This window comes from Palaemon carinicauda, chromosome 3 (genome assembly GCF_036898095.1).
Source record: "Palaemon carinicauda isolate YSFRI2023 chromosome 3, ASM3689809v2, whole genome shotgun sequence".
NCBI lineage: Eukaryota > Metazoa > Arthropoda > Malacostraca > Decapoda > Palaemonidae > Palaemon > Palaemon carinicauda.
The window spans coordinates 153,151,351-153,167,694 of NC_090727.1; the positions used below are offsets into that span (position 1 = coordinate 153,151,351).

Here is a 16,344-nt window from a genome sequence, read left to right on the forward strand (position 1 = left end):
TTTATATATTGGAGTACATAGTTTTGTTAAACGTCCTGGTACTTTTAAATTAGCCTCTTTTCTGTTGTTTAGGGGTTGTGATAGAGGTAAAAAAGCAGCTTTACCTCTACCATCTTAATATTACACATCTCAAAAGTATGTGTTTCAAGGTAACAAAGGTCTCGTGTCCAGCTTTTTCACATCTCACACTAAGCACATTAAAAAATTTATGACAATTGAAAACACAATATGACAAATGGCTATGCCTTTATTTCTTGCAACATAATAATATAAATCTTTTAATTTTCATGTATCGGGCAACACTTGATATTACAGTGTATCATAAATTGAATTAACATTTTGTATTATGCACAATATCTTCGATTACATCAATACGTAAAACAAAACTCGCCACCAATAGTAACAAATATATTTTCTAAGATGTTTTTTCTTAAAATATCACAAAGAATATTTAATGATTTGGTAAAGACACCAATATTCACTAGTCAAGCTGAGGATTACAAGGAAAACTGATGGAGGATAATAAACAATAACATAAGCTAAAAAAAAAATAATGAAAGATGCTTTGAGGCCACGGCAAAACAGAGGCACTGATTGGATGAGAAATAGGCGAGTTTAAAACTTGAATGAAATATTACATCCCAATCTACAGTTCAATCTGGCTTTTTAACATACATACAGATACCAAGGCACTTCCCCCAATTTTGGGGGTTAGCCGACATCAACAAATTAAACAAAAAGGGGGACCTCTACTCTCTACGTTCCTCCCAGCCTGGCTTTTTAAACCTGTTTTGTCCCCAAATATCCGAATGGAAATTGAACCGTGATTCACGTACTTGATAACTATTGTTACAAATATTTCCCCAAATATCCGAATGGAAATTGAACCATGATTCACATACTTGATAATTACTGTTACAAATATTTCCCCAAATATCCGAATGGAAATTGAACCATGATTCACATACTTGATAATTACTGTTACAAATATTTCCCCAAATATCCGAATGGAAATTGAACCGTGATTCACGTACTTGATAACTACTGTTACAAATATTTCCCCAAAAATCCGAATGGAAATTGAACCGTGATTCACGTACTTGATAACTACTGTTACAAATATTTCCCCAAAAATCCGAATAGAAAATGAACAGTGACTATCGTTTCAGCATTAAGCGCTGCTAATGATAAACAGAAAAATGTCATATCACAATTAGGTATAAATGCTTTTTTCAAGAACACGAGATGACACGAATCATAAACTGACCTTAAATATATAGCATGGTCATTGAAAGAAAAATATGATCCGTACTGTAACAAATTACACTTCTTATGCCCAAGATTACAGTATCAACATTACAAGGTTAACATATCTAGAATGTTGAAAAAAACCTCATAGATTAACCCTTTTACCCCCAAAGGACGTACTGGTACGTTTCACAAAACCCATCCCTTTACCCCCATGGACGTACTGGTACGTCCTTGCAAAAAAATGCTATAAAAATTTGTTTTTCATATTTTTTGATAATTTTTTGAGAAAATTCAGGCATTTTCCAAGAGAATGAGACCAACCTGACCTCTCTATGACAAAAATTAAGGCTGTTAGAGCAATTTAAAAAAAAAATATACTGCAAAATGTGCTAGGAAAAAAATAACCCCCTGGGGGTTAAGGGTTGGAAATTTCCAAATACCCCGGGGGTAAAAGGGTTAACATTTTAAATAAACTACATCCATAAACTCATACCCTGTGGTATCCTAAAATGGAATTTAAATGAAGAGGGAGGATGATGTATACGAAATAGTCTGGCTATTTGACGTTTTCCTGTCGTGCTACTCGAATACAATCTTCTACTGTTCGTTTCATCCAAAATGTTATAAAATATATAATTATAATTTTTCACCAGTTTAAAACTAGAAAAAAACCTACTTCACTAACAGTGTAACTTATATTATAGTGAATTAAAAACTTTTTAAAACTACAGTACATCATTTCCCAGTTTTAAACCATTTGGGAACCTTCTTGATAGCTCCTGTTGCTTGCATACTTGTATTGGTCCTCTTTTGATATCCTGCTTCGCTACCGCACGTATCTGCAACCGACGATCTCTGCGTGGAGCTTCCCGGCTCGCTATTGTCGAAAGTTTCGTTGGACGCGTCAGAAGCTCCAAGGTAATGCGCGGGTTTTCGCATCCTGCGGATAAGAAGGTACTACAATACCTAGAAAATCTAGAAGAAATGCAAACTCCTTTAACCCCCAAAGGACGTACTAGTACATTTCACAAACCCCCATGGACGTACCGGTACGTCCTTGCAAAAAAATGCTATAAATTTTTTTTCTTTCATATTTTTGATAATTTCATGAGAAAATTCAGGCATTTTACAAGAGAATGAGACCAACCTGACCTCTCTATGACAAAAATTAATCCTGTTAGAGCAATTTAAAAAAAAATATACTTCAAAATGTGCTGGGAAAAAAATAACCCCCCGGGGGTTAAGGGTTGGAAATTTCCAAATAGCCTGGGGGTAAAAGGGTTAAAAGATTGTCTGAACAACATTTAATGAGAGAGTTCCATTTCTAACTTGTATGCCTTGCTCTTGAATGTGAGGTTATAACTGCAGTAAAGTAAGCAACACCTGTTTGACAGAGGTTATAACAGTAGTAAGGTAAGCTACAGCGGTTTGACTGAGAGGTTATAACTGTAGTAAGGTAAGCTACAGCTGTTTGACTGAGAGGTTATAACTGCAGTAAGGTAAGCTACAGCTGTTTGACTGAGAGGTTATAACTGCAGTAAGGTAAGCTACAGCTGTTTGACTGAGAGGTTATAACTGTAGTAAGGTAAGCTACAGCCGTTTGACACAGGTTATAACTGCAGTAAGGTAAGCTACAGCTGTTTGACTGAGAGGTTAAAACTGTAGTAAGGTAAGCTACAGCTGTTTGACTGAGAGGTTAAAACTGTAGTAAGGTAAGCTACAGCTGTTTGACTGAGAGGTTATAACTGCAGTAAGGTAAGGTACAGCTGTTTGACTGAGAGTTGATAACTGCAGTATGGTAAGGTACAGCTGTTTGACCGAGAGGTTATAACTACAGTAAGGTAAGCTACAGCTGTTTGACTGAGAGGTTAAAACTGTAGTAAGGTAAGCTACAGCTGTTTGACTGAGAGGTTATAACTGCAGTAAGGTAAGGTACAGCTGTTTGAAAGGTTATAACTGCAGTAAGGTAAGCTACAGCTGTTTGACTGAGAGAGTTTATAACTGCAGTATGGTAAGCTACAGCTGTTTGACTGAGAGTTTATAACTGCAGTAAGGTACAGTTGTTACACAACTAGGAGAGAGGAAAAAGGTAATAGTAGATAAAGGTTGAATCTCCTCTTTCCAAAATCTTAAATTCCTATCTAAAAGTAAAAGGCAGAGAGCACAGCGGATAAGGGGATTTGCAAAATCCTTCAAAAAACCTATAGGAACAGTAAACTCTAGTAAATAACATATTAAATGATGAATGGAGGAGTATTGATTTAAAAGCCCAAGATAGAGACGACTGGCAAAATCTAACAGAGGCCCTTTGTGTCAATAGGTAGGAGATGATGATTTATCAAAATGGCAATAAAAAAGGGTGAGAAATAATTATGATGAGAAATAATAATGAATAGTGTACTCAAGTGTACATTTAATCTAGATGGATAGACTACCACCGTATAATAAGAATATATTTCACTCGACATTACCATCTACCACTACACAATTTCAGAAATATTTTAATTTTTAGACTAATTTCATTAGCTTACCTTCTACTTTTCATCGCACTACACGAGGAGCTAAAGGAAGACTTCTTCTCTAGTGTCTCTTTATTCAAGTATGGAGATGAAGAGGAAGATGTAAAGTACAGCCTAGCATTCGGGACGCAATCGGCAGCAACGAGAGTAACGTCAGGCTCGAGGGTTCTTTGTGGATGCCTCATACCTGGAAAATGAATGAACTTTATACATCCTGAATAATACTGAAATGCACAATGATTCTTAACAAACATTTTCACAAATAACAAACTGATATCGCTAGAATAAAATTTTAGAAAACGTCTCAATTGCTTCGCTTGCTGTACTTTTTAGCATTTTTTATTTTTCATTTTTCCCAGTGGCTTTTCTTCTAGCCCAGGTATTATTATTAATAGCTAAGCTACAACCCTAGTGGAAAAAACATGATTCTATAAGCACAAGGACCCCAACTGGGAAAAACATGAAGGTAAATATGAAGGTAGAATTAAAAATACGAAGGACAAAGAAAAAAATACTCTAAGCAACACATCAGATAACTACAGTAATGTTCGTCAAGGCAACTGTCGAATCATAACTAGGAGAAAGAAATCGCAACACCAAATTGAAAGAATAAAACCTCACAGCAGAATTAAATATCTCTGAAGATATTCTCATACATAAATTATGTTTAATAAGTATTATTAAAACAAATTTTGCTTCAAGATAAGAAAATATTTAACATTTTAGTATTTACATAAACTCTAAAAACTACAATTTCATTGAAAAATCTCTCATAAAATTGCTAAGAATGATGAAATACAATTTCACCTTATCTTGAACATTCAAATAGAGAGATATAACTTGCACAAAATCAGTTATTATTATTATTATTATTATTATTATTATTATTAAATGCTAGGCTACAACCATAGTTGGAAAAGCAGGATGCTATAAGCCCAGGGGCCCCACCAAGGAAAATAGCCCAGTGAGGAAAGGAAATAAATAAAAATAAAATATTTTAAGTATAGTAACATTAAAATAAATATTTCCTATAAAAAACTATAAAAACTTTAACAAAACAAGAGGAAGAGAAACTAGATAGAAGTGTGCCCGAGTGTACCCTCAAACAAGAGAACTCCAACCCAAGACAGTGGAAGACCATGGTACAGAGGCTATGGCACTACCCAAGACTAGAGAACAATGGTTTGATTTTGGAGTGCCCTTCTCCTAGAAGAGCTGCTTACCATAGCTGAAGAGTCTCTTCTACCCTTTCCAAGAGGAAAGTAGCCACTGAACAATTTCAGTACAGTAGTTAACCCCTTGGGTGAAGAAGAAATACTGAACTATTCAGGAATCCTTATACATTACGAACAATTAATCAAATCGTTATACATTACGAACAATGAACCAAATTAGCTATAAAACATGAACGGGCACTCCACTTACACAGACTGAATTCTGTATTCGGATTGGACAAAAACTCCCTCACGAATTTCTCGACCTGAGCTATAGTCTCCGTTGGTTTGAAGGCTGCCTGGATGACGTGGTTATCGGGGAAAAATATGCGAAGCTGAGTGACGGGAAACTGATTGAGAGCGCAGAGAACTTTTGACGTTTCGTGCATTTCCCTCATCTGTTTGGTCAAAAGAGGGGCTTCTTCCAGTGACCTCCTATAAAATATAAAGAAATATATTAATGTATTCTTAGGCATCTTCAAGTGACCTACTATAAGATATAAAGAAATATATTATTATTATCATTATTATTATTATTACAAGCTAAGCTATAACCATAGTTGGAAAAGCAAGATGCTCTAAGCCCAAGGAACACAACACGGAAAAATAGCCCAGTGGGGAAAGGAAATAAATAAACAATATGGAAAATAATGAACAATTAAAATAAAGTACTTTAAAAACAGTCATATACAATAGGTCCTCAATTCACAAACACTTGGAGATACAAACAAATAATTTTATATAATTTGTTGGCGTAAGCAAGATGACATTTGCAATATGAAACTCGGCTATTTGTTGACTTTTGCAGCTGAAAATTAGAGGCATGCGAGTGAGGTGAAGTCTACTCTGAGCTTAAATTTTAAAAAATTTGACTTGAAAACAGCTTCTTGGAACATATTAAGTTTGTAAGTTGAAGACTTTCGGTACAACACTTAGATTTACAACTTAAACTTCATAAAATATTAATAAAACTCTTACCTTAAGCATGAGTTCAACTAGCTACTTGATTTAAAGTCCTTTTAATCAGAAAATTATATGACACTGCAAAACAAATGGCTTTTAAACATGCAAAGAAAATCATACTCACAGCATCTGCTGTTGTTCACGATAGAGGCCTTTGACTTCATTGACCGTCAGGTCAAAGAAGGATTCGTCATCGACGGTAATATTGGTAGGCGGAGCGTCTTCTATATTAAAGAGAAAAGCATCACGTGCACCTAGCTGTGGATGGAAAATTAGAGGACCTTAGGGAGAAAGGAGACGTAAGCTTATTCTGTTACAACAATTCTAAGAAAATTACCTTTATTTTTATTCTTAAATATTTGAATATATCTCTATCCTTGCGTGATAACTCATAGTTTAAAAAAGCCTTTAAATGAAAATGAAGTTCATATCTATCAAACAACACCAGAATTGTATAATTTCTCAGTTGGCGAGCCAGAGGTTTTTTCATTCATTCTTTTTATTATAAAAAAACAAAGTATTTCCAGCAATGCTTAGAGTACTGAAGCTCCTAAGGTTAAGCAAAACTGGATAATCTTAAGCATCATGCTTCAGTCTTTATTTATTCATTTAATTTTCCCAGTGTGATTTATCCATATATTAAGCTCTTGATTATGAATTTAAACTTTTTTTTACCGACATTTTATATTTTAATATCAATCTTCTTTGCTATTCTCAATTCTATTTTTCATGTATCTGGTCATTTTATTTTGGCCTGTCGATCGTTATAAACATTATTACATCAGATTTTTCTTTTATGGGGTTATGTATCATACAGGGCCCCTTTCAAGACACCCTCTTTTGTGCCATTTCTGCCCAAACTCCAATCAGGTCTGGGTCTTCAGCTATTCTATTCTACCAACATTCCATATTTCTTTGTAAAGATCTTTGACCTAACATATTTTCATTAGTTGCTCCTTAAGATATCATTTAGCAAAGCCCTCAATCTTTGAATTTTATCTACTCTCTACCTGCCATTCACACAATACTCGAGCCATAAACCTCAATTAATCTAACCATACCTTTTCAAAATGCTGTACAGTAACTTATTTCTTTCTCAGTGACCATGTCTCACTATATAAAGCATTACAGGCCTTAAGTAACTCCTATAATATTGCTCTATTTACTAATGTATTATCTTTCTTTATCAGAAATATAGCTATCTATTTTCATTTGACCTGGGCAACTAATACTTTTGTTCTGACTGCTTTCTTAATCCGTATTTCACTGGCCTCTGTCCACAAAGTAAAAGAAATTTTCTAACTTCTAAGACCTGATAATTTGCAACAAGATTCTTTACTCCCGTATCAACACATTTGCTCTTCCAATAGTCAGGCCTGTTCTATATTTGCTTGCCTGTTTAAATATATTTGAAGTGAGCACTCTATTAAATATAAACCTTCAGATATTGCCAATAATAACGATGATACAATGTTGAAAAACCTACATTTTAAAAGATAGACATAATATCTCTGCAATCAATTGTTTGAAGAAATGTTGTTCTGGAATAGTTTGCAATAAAAATGAGCAAACTAATTTTTCTAGTTAACCCTTTTACCTCCAAAGGACACACTGGTACGTTTCACAAAAGCCATCCCTTTACCCCCATGGACGTACCGGTACGTCCTTGCAAAAAAATGCTATAAAAATTTTCTTTTCATATTTTTGATAATTTTTTGAGAAAATTCAGGCATTTTCCAAGAGAATGAGACCAACATGACCTCTCTATGACAAAAATTAAGGCTGTTAGAGCAATTTAAAAAAAATACACTGCAAAATGTGCTGGGAAAAAAATAACCCCCTGGGGGTTAAGGGTTGGAAATTTCCAAAGAGCCTGGGGGTAAAAGGGTTAAGATGAATGAAAACTGGAAAGAAAAACAAATTGAAAGTACTGTATAAATAGGTTTTCTGGTTCCATTAACGTTCAACACCTACGCTAAAAGAAAGGTAATCTAACGGAACTTACCTTTATAACGTTCTCCTTGACTTCGAATGTCTCAGACGAGGTACTAGCGCACCCTTCTTCAACTTCCATGGGCATAGGGGGTGACGATTGTGCTTGGTCTGAAAATATGATTAAATTGTAAACCAAATAATTATAATTATTACTAGCTAAGTTACAACCCTAGTTGGAAAAGCAAGATGCTATAAGCCCAAGGGCTCCAACAGGGAAAAATATCCCATTGAGGAAAGGAAATAAATAAGCAATGTGAGAAATGATGAACAAAATAAAATATTTTAAACACGGTAACATCAAAACAGATATATCAAATAAAAACTATAAAGACTTTTGTCAGTCTGTTCAACATAAAAACATTTGCTACAAGATTGAACTTTTGAAGTTCCACCGATTCAACTACAGATTTAATGATTTAAAAAAGGAGAGATTTAATTTAAAGTTTTATCTTGATGTTGGTGTCTCCAAGATAAAAAGGGTAATTATCAAATTCAACTAATAAACTATCCTTCTGGAAGCCTAGCATGGCAATCTAGTTCTTTTTTTCTTTCATGGATATTTTAAAACAGTAAATATATGGAAAACTATATATATATATATATATATATATATATATATATATATATATATATATATATATATATATATATATATATATATATATATATATATATATATATATATATATATATATATATATATATAAATATATATATATAAGTAAAGTATGTTAATCCATAATTTTATGGAAATGCATACTAAAGCATTAAAACTTTTGAAGTTACCATCAGCAACAAGTTGTCTGCAACATATTTTTCTTTAAAAGTTAAACATAATGCCAAAAAAAAAAAAATTCCAGAAAAGACTAAAACTACCTTCGTTTTTAATACTTTTAGTAATAAACCTTACTTGTAACATCACCTGACTGCAACACTCCATTCTGCGACTGAGCATCGGAACAAGACTTCTTAGCAGATGAGAGGACATGAGGAACTCCCAGGGAAGCAGGGTCTCTTGTGAAAGAAGAGGCAGTGTCTCTCGCAGAAGCGGAAGAGGCAGTGTCCCTTGCAGAAGCGGAAGAGCTTTCTACCGTACGGACAGGTTCCTTGGCGGGTTTCTCGGCTTCTTGGGAGGAGACTGATGGCTGAGGTAATTGTGGTTCTTGTGGAACATTCTTCGCTACCTTCTTAGGAACTTCTGAAACATTAGCTTCTGAAAAAGGAGGCATTTATGAGAAAGAATGAAGAGGACTTTCATCTCAATAAGCTTTTATTATTATTATTATTATTATTATTACTGGCTAAGCTACAACCCTAGTTGGAAAAGCAGGATGCTATACGGCCCAAGGACTCCAAAAAGGCAAATAGCCCAGTTAGGAAAGGAAATTAATAAACTACATGAGAAGTAATGAATAATTAAAATAAAATATCTTAAGAACAGTTACAAAATCAAAATAGATCTTTCATACATAAACTATAAAAAGGAGATTTGTCAAAATATAGTCTTGTGTAGCACTAATGAAAGACCTTTGACTTACAGTACTCCTCTGCTAGAGGTTAAACTATAAAAAGAACTTGATATCTTCTATTCTTTATCCGTAGAATATACTAAGACCTTTCTATTATATTCTTTAACAAAAGGTACACTTTGAACGTTAGGCACTACCTCAAAAAATGTATAAGCAACATCGTTAATAATTTTACATACTAAGCTAGAAAACGGAATTCCTATTTGAAAAAGACGTAAAATAATCTCGCTCTTACCTGCTTTGGGGGGTTTGGGTCGAGACAATGGAGCCGACACGTGCGCTTGCTGAACGTCTCCTAATATTTGAAAGCTATGTCTGTGGAAGGTAAATAATGATTAAAATTTGAAAGCTACGTCTGTGGAAGGTAAATAATGATTAAAATTTGAAAGCTATGTCTGTGGAAGGTAAATAATGATTAAAATTTGAAAGCTACGTCTGTGGAAGGTAAATAATGATTAAAATTTGAAAGCTATGTCTGTGGAAGGTAAATAATGATTAAAATTTGAAAGCTATGTCTGTGGAAGGTAAATAATGAGTAAGTACTAAAAAGCAGACTGCAATTTCTATATGAAATTTACTCTTTATATAAAAACCCTGTCAGTTATTCCACTAACACCACATTACAAACTGTTTCATGACTGCTACTGGCTGCCAATCAGCAACAAATCTTTCAAAAAATTGCTATCAAGAAATCTCATTAAACTGATGTGCAATAATAATAATCTATTCCTTATTACAAGACAATACTACATCAAGTAAGGTTAGATTAGGTTAAAGAGTCTTCACTGAGGTAGGCAAGTCTGAATTGCAAGTGATCGGGTGTTAGCCATAGGAAGAGCGGGTCCCCATGATATACAGTAAATAGTTGGAGAAGAAGTATCAACATAACAGACCTTTAGTTTATGTATAGCAAAGGGTAAAGAAACGACGACCTAATTATATAAGGAGAAATCAGACTGCTAAATACCTTGGAACCTAAAATAAACTTTGTACATTTCCTTTAGTAATAACAGTAATAACAGCAAGTAACAAATCTATACATATATACTTAACCAGATGAGTACAGTGAATTAATGTACTTACCTTAACATACATTTCCCACTAGTAAGACCCAAAGACTTAAGCGTCGTGGTTTTCAGGTCAGGACCGCTGACCCTCCGCATCATGTAGACGATTACCGCTTCTCGTAGATCATCCTCGGGAGGGAGGAACACTCCCTTGTGGCCTTGCTGCTCGTGGTGGTTTAATATCTCCCATAACGTTGCTGTAAAAAGAAAATATTAATGGTTTTGACATTGATGAATTATCTTGTCAATTTTGATTGCCTGTAATAAGCTATATGAATGATGGAATTGATTTATAATAAAAAAAAAAAAAAAAAAAAATTAATTTATAAAGTTTTCATTGTAAACAATACATCCAATATCAAAATAAAAAAACATTAATGAAGCAAAGAAGTACAGTATACTGGACACATTGAAAAACTTGTCTGTATAGATGCCGCATTTATAAAAATTTATCCTTTAGAAATTACAGCTCTGGTATAACTTATTAGTAAGAGGTTAGAACTCACATGAATATCCAAAAATAGACTAAATGCTATTTCTCTGACTCCTTACAATATTCCAAGTGATTTTCAAAATGCTTCACAATTTTCATCATTGACATTTTCATACAAGCATTAGAAAAAAATGCACAATAACCTATAAAAGCTTTTAAATGTCTAGGCAATAAATAATATTCCCTATACAATAAAGAGCAACTGTCTGGCTATATATATAAATATATATATATATATATATATATATATATATATATATATATATATATATATATATATATATATATATATATATATATATATATATATATATATTTCTTTCCTGTCATGCTCAGCATCATAGTCTAATGTATAACTAATCAGTCTCTCTGTGTCCCAAGGGGAAGAGGGAATAGTCATTCCCTGGTTACAGGGAGTACTCTGAGACGTACACTCTGAAATCACAATCTCCCACAAATTGCCAAAACTGTCGTGTTGTAGTTAGGAAAGGAGGGAGGGCTGGGAAGGGTTGAATGTGTCAGGCGTCATTTCTGACAGGTCGTGTACACTATTAGATCGTATACTCCTCACAGATTATTCAAACACACCACGCACGGGTAAACTATGAACTGCCCTAACACTGACGCACTTACCGTACCACAAGTGTACGGTACAGTACTTACTTTCAGGCGTAAAGTCGTGAACCAGTCTCATCCCCGCATCAGAAGCAACATTAACAGTAACAAGCGAGGACTTCCGAGGGATGGCACACTTGACGAGTTCCAGTTGGCACTTGTTTGGCAAGTTGGTGTATCGGACTGTACTAGATGAATCCAGGGTGCGGTGAAGATGCCTTTAAATGAATTAAACTCATTATTGGTGATCCCCCAAGAGAGATTAGTTCACCAAACTTTCAACTGGGTTCCACAAGGTACTGGAAGAGTTGGAAGACCCAGGCCTACATAGCTAAGGACTATGAAGAGTGGAGAAGTATTGGTTTAAAAGGTCAAGATGGAGACGACTGGCGAAATCTAACCGAGCCCTTTTGCGTCAATAGGCGTAGGAGGAGATGATGAAGATGATGATTCACAACTAGCCCAGATTATTTAAGATTTAAGAATTTAAGACTGTCAATGACAACCAACAACAGAAATGAGAAAATAAACCCTGAATGCTGTCTGGGCTTATTTTGGTGGTGAACTTTATAGACAAACTACAGTTATAACCTCTCAGACACATTTTTGAGTGATTAAATCGAGAGCCAAATTAGAAATAAGAGCCACGACCAAAAACTGATGGCGTATAATTAAATCCCTAAGTAAAACGAATGACTTCATACCTCAATATGTAATGGTCAGTCAGTCAATATACTGAATTTCTGGGAGTACAATATAATACAAATTTAAGTAGCAGGAGTAGACACACATTTCTAATCCAACTTTCCATAAAACTCTTAACGAATATACTGTATGTAATGGTCAGTCAGTCAATATGCTGAATATCTGCTGTACTGTACGATAGAATACAGATTTCTAATCTTGATTCTATATGCTATTATCATTATTATCATTACAAGCTAAGCTACAACCCTAGGTGGAAAAGCAAGTTGCTAAAAGCCCAAGGGCTTCAACAGGGAAAAGTAGCCCAGTGCGGAAAGGAAACAAGGAAATGAATAAACTTCAAGAGAAGTAATGAACAATCAAAATATTTTAAGAACAGTAAGAATATTAAATTAAATATTTCATATATTGCATAGTCAAACTTAACTCAGGAAGAAGATTTTCAATCTGACATTACAAAATACCATTAATGTTGGTAGAATGAACACAAGACTTGATAATATAATTTATGAATTTAACCTCTAGAAGATCAAAAGGAAACTAGAAGACATAAAATATAAACCAAAGAATAAGAGTTCTTCAAAAATAAGTGACATAATATACTATAGTAATATTTGACTGGAGGAATTAAAATAAACATAGATACTCCGACTTACTTTAAATCATATTGATCAGAATCAAATTTTTCCTTTTTGCAGGCATCCTCAATTATCTAAAAAGAAAGATACAAGAAAATAAATTACAGTAATAACCTAAAAAAAAAAAAAATTCCATTATACAAAAGCAATGTAAAGAAATAAGAGTTAATAAAGATTTTATTAACCCTTTTACCCCCAAAGGACGTACTGGTACGTTTCACAAAACACACCCCTTTACCCCCATGGACGTACTGGTACGTCCCTGCAAAAAAATGCTATTTAAAATTTTTTTTTTTTTTTTTTGATAATTTTTTGAGAAAAATCAGGCATTTTCCAAAATAATGAGACCAAACTGACCTCTCTATGACAAAAATGAAGGCTGTTAGAGCAATTTGAAAAATATATACTGCAGAATGTGCTTGAATAAAAAATAACCCTTGGGGGTTAAGGGTTAGAATTTCCAAATAGCCTGGGGGTAAAAGGGTTAATAGCTCAATAGCTACCAGTAACCAAATTTGAGGTACTGTAATGGGTTAGGCAATAGCTACACGAGGTAAACAAATGGGTCATTTTGAAAATATTTCACTTAAATAACACAATACAAAGAATACTTTGCCGCCTGAAACTGGTTTTAAATGTTAATTGAGTAGCTGACTAGGGTTTGCAAGGTATTTCACCATGAAGGAAAGATTCCAATTAATGGATGATAAGAATAATTAATCACCATAGAGTAAAGGTGAAGGAAATAACTGTAATGTAACATGTTTAAAGAGATATTTTATATAGATAGATACAGCGAGTAACACACGGGAAATTCATACCTGTAATATGCTTGTATTTGGGGTAACTTTTACAGAGACCCTCCTCCCATTCGGACACAGAACAGTAACAGACATTGCCATTCTCTTCGCTAATTATTTCTACGAACCTCAGAACAAAAGATCGCCCAGACCGAAATACCTAGGGATGGCCTGCAAAAAAAAACATAACTTTTCATTGTATTTGAGCAAATAATTTGTTTCTCTTAATATCAAAATAAACATCTCAATTAAATATATTTTGCTTGATTATGAAATCATGAATACAAAACATTGTTATCTATGAAAAGAAGTAGGACAGAAATATTGCAAATTATAAACAGTGCTGAAGATACACTGCGAATACCCTTCGGCAATGTAGGTTAGCCTACAGTGCCCCTTAAGTGGTGTACTAACATCACTATCCATCTACAAGGCAAAGTTGCATTATATACGGATGTGTCTATATTTCACTTGGGGTGTATGTATGATAGCGGCCACCTGTATATATCATAATGGCTGATTAAGGATACGGCAGTGTAAGGAGGGTCGCAGGGGGGCATTAGCCCGTTGGGTAAGTAGGTCAGGACAGGGGTCGTAGGTTAGGGTAAGGGAGGAAGTTTAGGTTAATTCGTGTTCATAATTTACTCTTGCTGGAGGAACTGGCCGCCAATATACAATGGCTCCTTTCATTCTATAATTTAAGGCAGCCTACGTCATGTTAGGCGAGGCGTCATCGAGGACTCGAGCCTAAACCCTAGCTTAGGTTAGGTTAGGATGCCCCTCGTATGTACGGTATTTTTTCTAATCCATAACCACAAAAAAAAGGAAATTTTCTTAAATTAGTCCCCATTGTCTACATATCGAGAAATGCAAAATGTATTAATAAATTACTTCAGATGTGAATTAATGTCAATATCACATATAATTTTATAAATTTAACAAAATTTTTGGGTTTGAATGTATGTCATCATTTTTAATTACCGCTGGGATTATATTTCTATGAAGAAATTGTCAATTTTTAATATAATACTTCTAATATGGCGTAATAATGATAAAATAAATAATAATCCTTGCATTGAATTAACGAGCCTATTCTAAACACGTTAATTTACCTTCCATAAATATTAATAAAATCAACCTTTATATATCATAAATATGGGCTACACTTATTTTACCTGTCAGTTTAACCAATTTACCAAAAAAAGCACTACACTTAGATCAAAAACACTTAGAAAATACACTTAGAAAATATACACGTAAGTATCATGTACCACCAACGGAATGACATTGTTTATTTTTCACAACATTGGTATTGTAGTAGTACTTAGCTTCCTAGTACCTTTACAAATGCTCTTCTATAATCTTTTTAGCCTTCAATTCAATGGAAAAAAAATTATCTAGAATAGATTAATGTATTCTGAAATTGTTAATTTATTTTTATAATTACTATTCTAAGAAGAATTCATGTAAAAAATGGAATATATTAAGTAGTACTTAAGCTTCCTAATACCTCTACAAATGCTCTTCTATAATCGTTTTAGCCTTCAATTCAATGGAAAAAATATCTAGAATAGATTAATTTATTCTGAAATTGTTAATTTATCTTTATAATTACTATTCTAAAGAGAATAAATCTAAAAAATGGAATATATTAAGTAGTACTTAAGCTTCCTAGTACCTTTACAAATGCTCTTGTATAATCTTTTTAGCCTTCAATTCAATGGAAAAAAATTATCTAGAATAGATTAATGTATTCTGAAATTGTTAATTTATTTTTATAATTACTATTCTAAAGAGAATAAATGTAAAAAATGGAATATATTAAGTAGTACTTAAGCTTCCTAGTACCTTTACAAATGCTCTTCTATAATCTTTTTAGCCTTCAATTCAATGGAAAAAAATATCTAGAATAGATTAATGTAATCTGAAATTGTTAATTTATCTTTATAATTACTATTCTAAAGAGAATAAATGTAAAAAATGGAATACATTAAGTATTACTTAAGCTTCCTAATACCTTTACAAATGCTCTTCTATAATCGTTTTAACCTTCGATTCAATGGAAAAAAATATCTAGAATAGATTAATTTATTCTGAAATTGTTAATTTATTTTTATAATTACTATTCTAAGAAGAATTCATGTAAAAAATGGAATATATTAAGTAGTACTTAGCTTCCTAGTACCTTTACAAATGCTCTTCTATAATCTTTTTAGCCTTCAATTCAATGGAAAAAAATATCTAGAATAGATTAATGTATTCTGAAATTGTTAATTTATCTTTATAATTACTATTCTAAAGAGAATAAATGTAAAAAATGGAATATATTAAGTAGTACTTAAGCTTCCTAGTACCTTTACAAATGCTCTTCTATAATCGTTTTAGCCTTCAATTCAATGGAAAAAAATATCTAGAATAGATTAATGTATTCTGAAATTGTTAATTTATTTTTATAATTACTATTCTAAAGAGAATATCTGTAAAAAATGGAATATATTAAGTACTTTACAAATGCTCTTCTATAATCTTTTTAGCCTTCAATTCAATGGAAAAAA

At 33.1% G+C, this 16,344-nt stretch overlaps 1 protein-coding gene across 2 annotated transcripts; it reads right to left on the minus strand.

Moving 5' to 3' along the window:
- Positions 1-231: 231 nt before the first annotated feature.
- On the minus strand, positions 232-15,091 carry LOC137638677 (tether containing UBX domain for GLUT4). Of its 2 annotated transcripts, none has more exons than XM_068370968.1 (12): positions 14,965-15,091; positions 13,811-13,960; positions 13,008-13,063; positions 11,695-11,864; positions 10,555-10,735; positions 9,707-9,786; positions 8,865-9,155; positions 7,953-8,050; positions 6,072-6,205; positions 5,196-5,419; positions 3,783-3,957; positions 232-2,191 (listed from the first exon to the last, which is right to left on the minus strand). In XM_068370968.1, the coding sequence occupies exons 2-12, from the start codon at positions 13,889-13,891 to the stop codon at positions 1,987-1,989; spliced, it is 1,695 nt and encodes a 564-aa protein (XP_068227069.1). In that variant the 5' UTR covers positions 13,892-13,960; positions 14,965-15,091; the 3' UTR covers positions 232-1,986. The 2 variants fall into 2 exon arrangements, with proteins under 2 accessions (XP_068227069.1, XP_068227068.1); XM_068370967.1 differs by having other exon boundaries at positions 8,853-9,155.
- Positions 15,092-16,344: the final 1,253 nt, after the last annotated feature.

Excerpts from the sequence above, each read along its gene's own strand:
- LOC137638677 (XM_068370967.1), bottom strand. The coding sequence starts at position 13,891 with ATGGCAATGTCTGTTACTGTTCTGTGTCCGAATGGGAGGAGGGTCTCT. Across the intron at positions 9,787-10,554 it reads AGTGGGAAATGTATGTTAAG|ACATAGCTTTCAAATATTAG; the intron begins GTAAGTACATTA and ends TACCTTCCACAG. Across the intron at positions 2,192-3,782 it reads AGTGCGATGAAAAGTAGAAG|GATGCGAAAACCCGCGCATT; the intron begins GTAAGCTAATGA and ends TCTTATCCGCAG.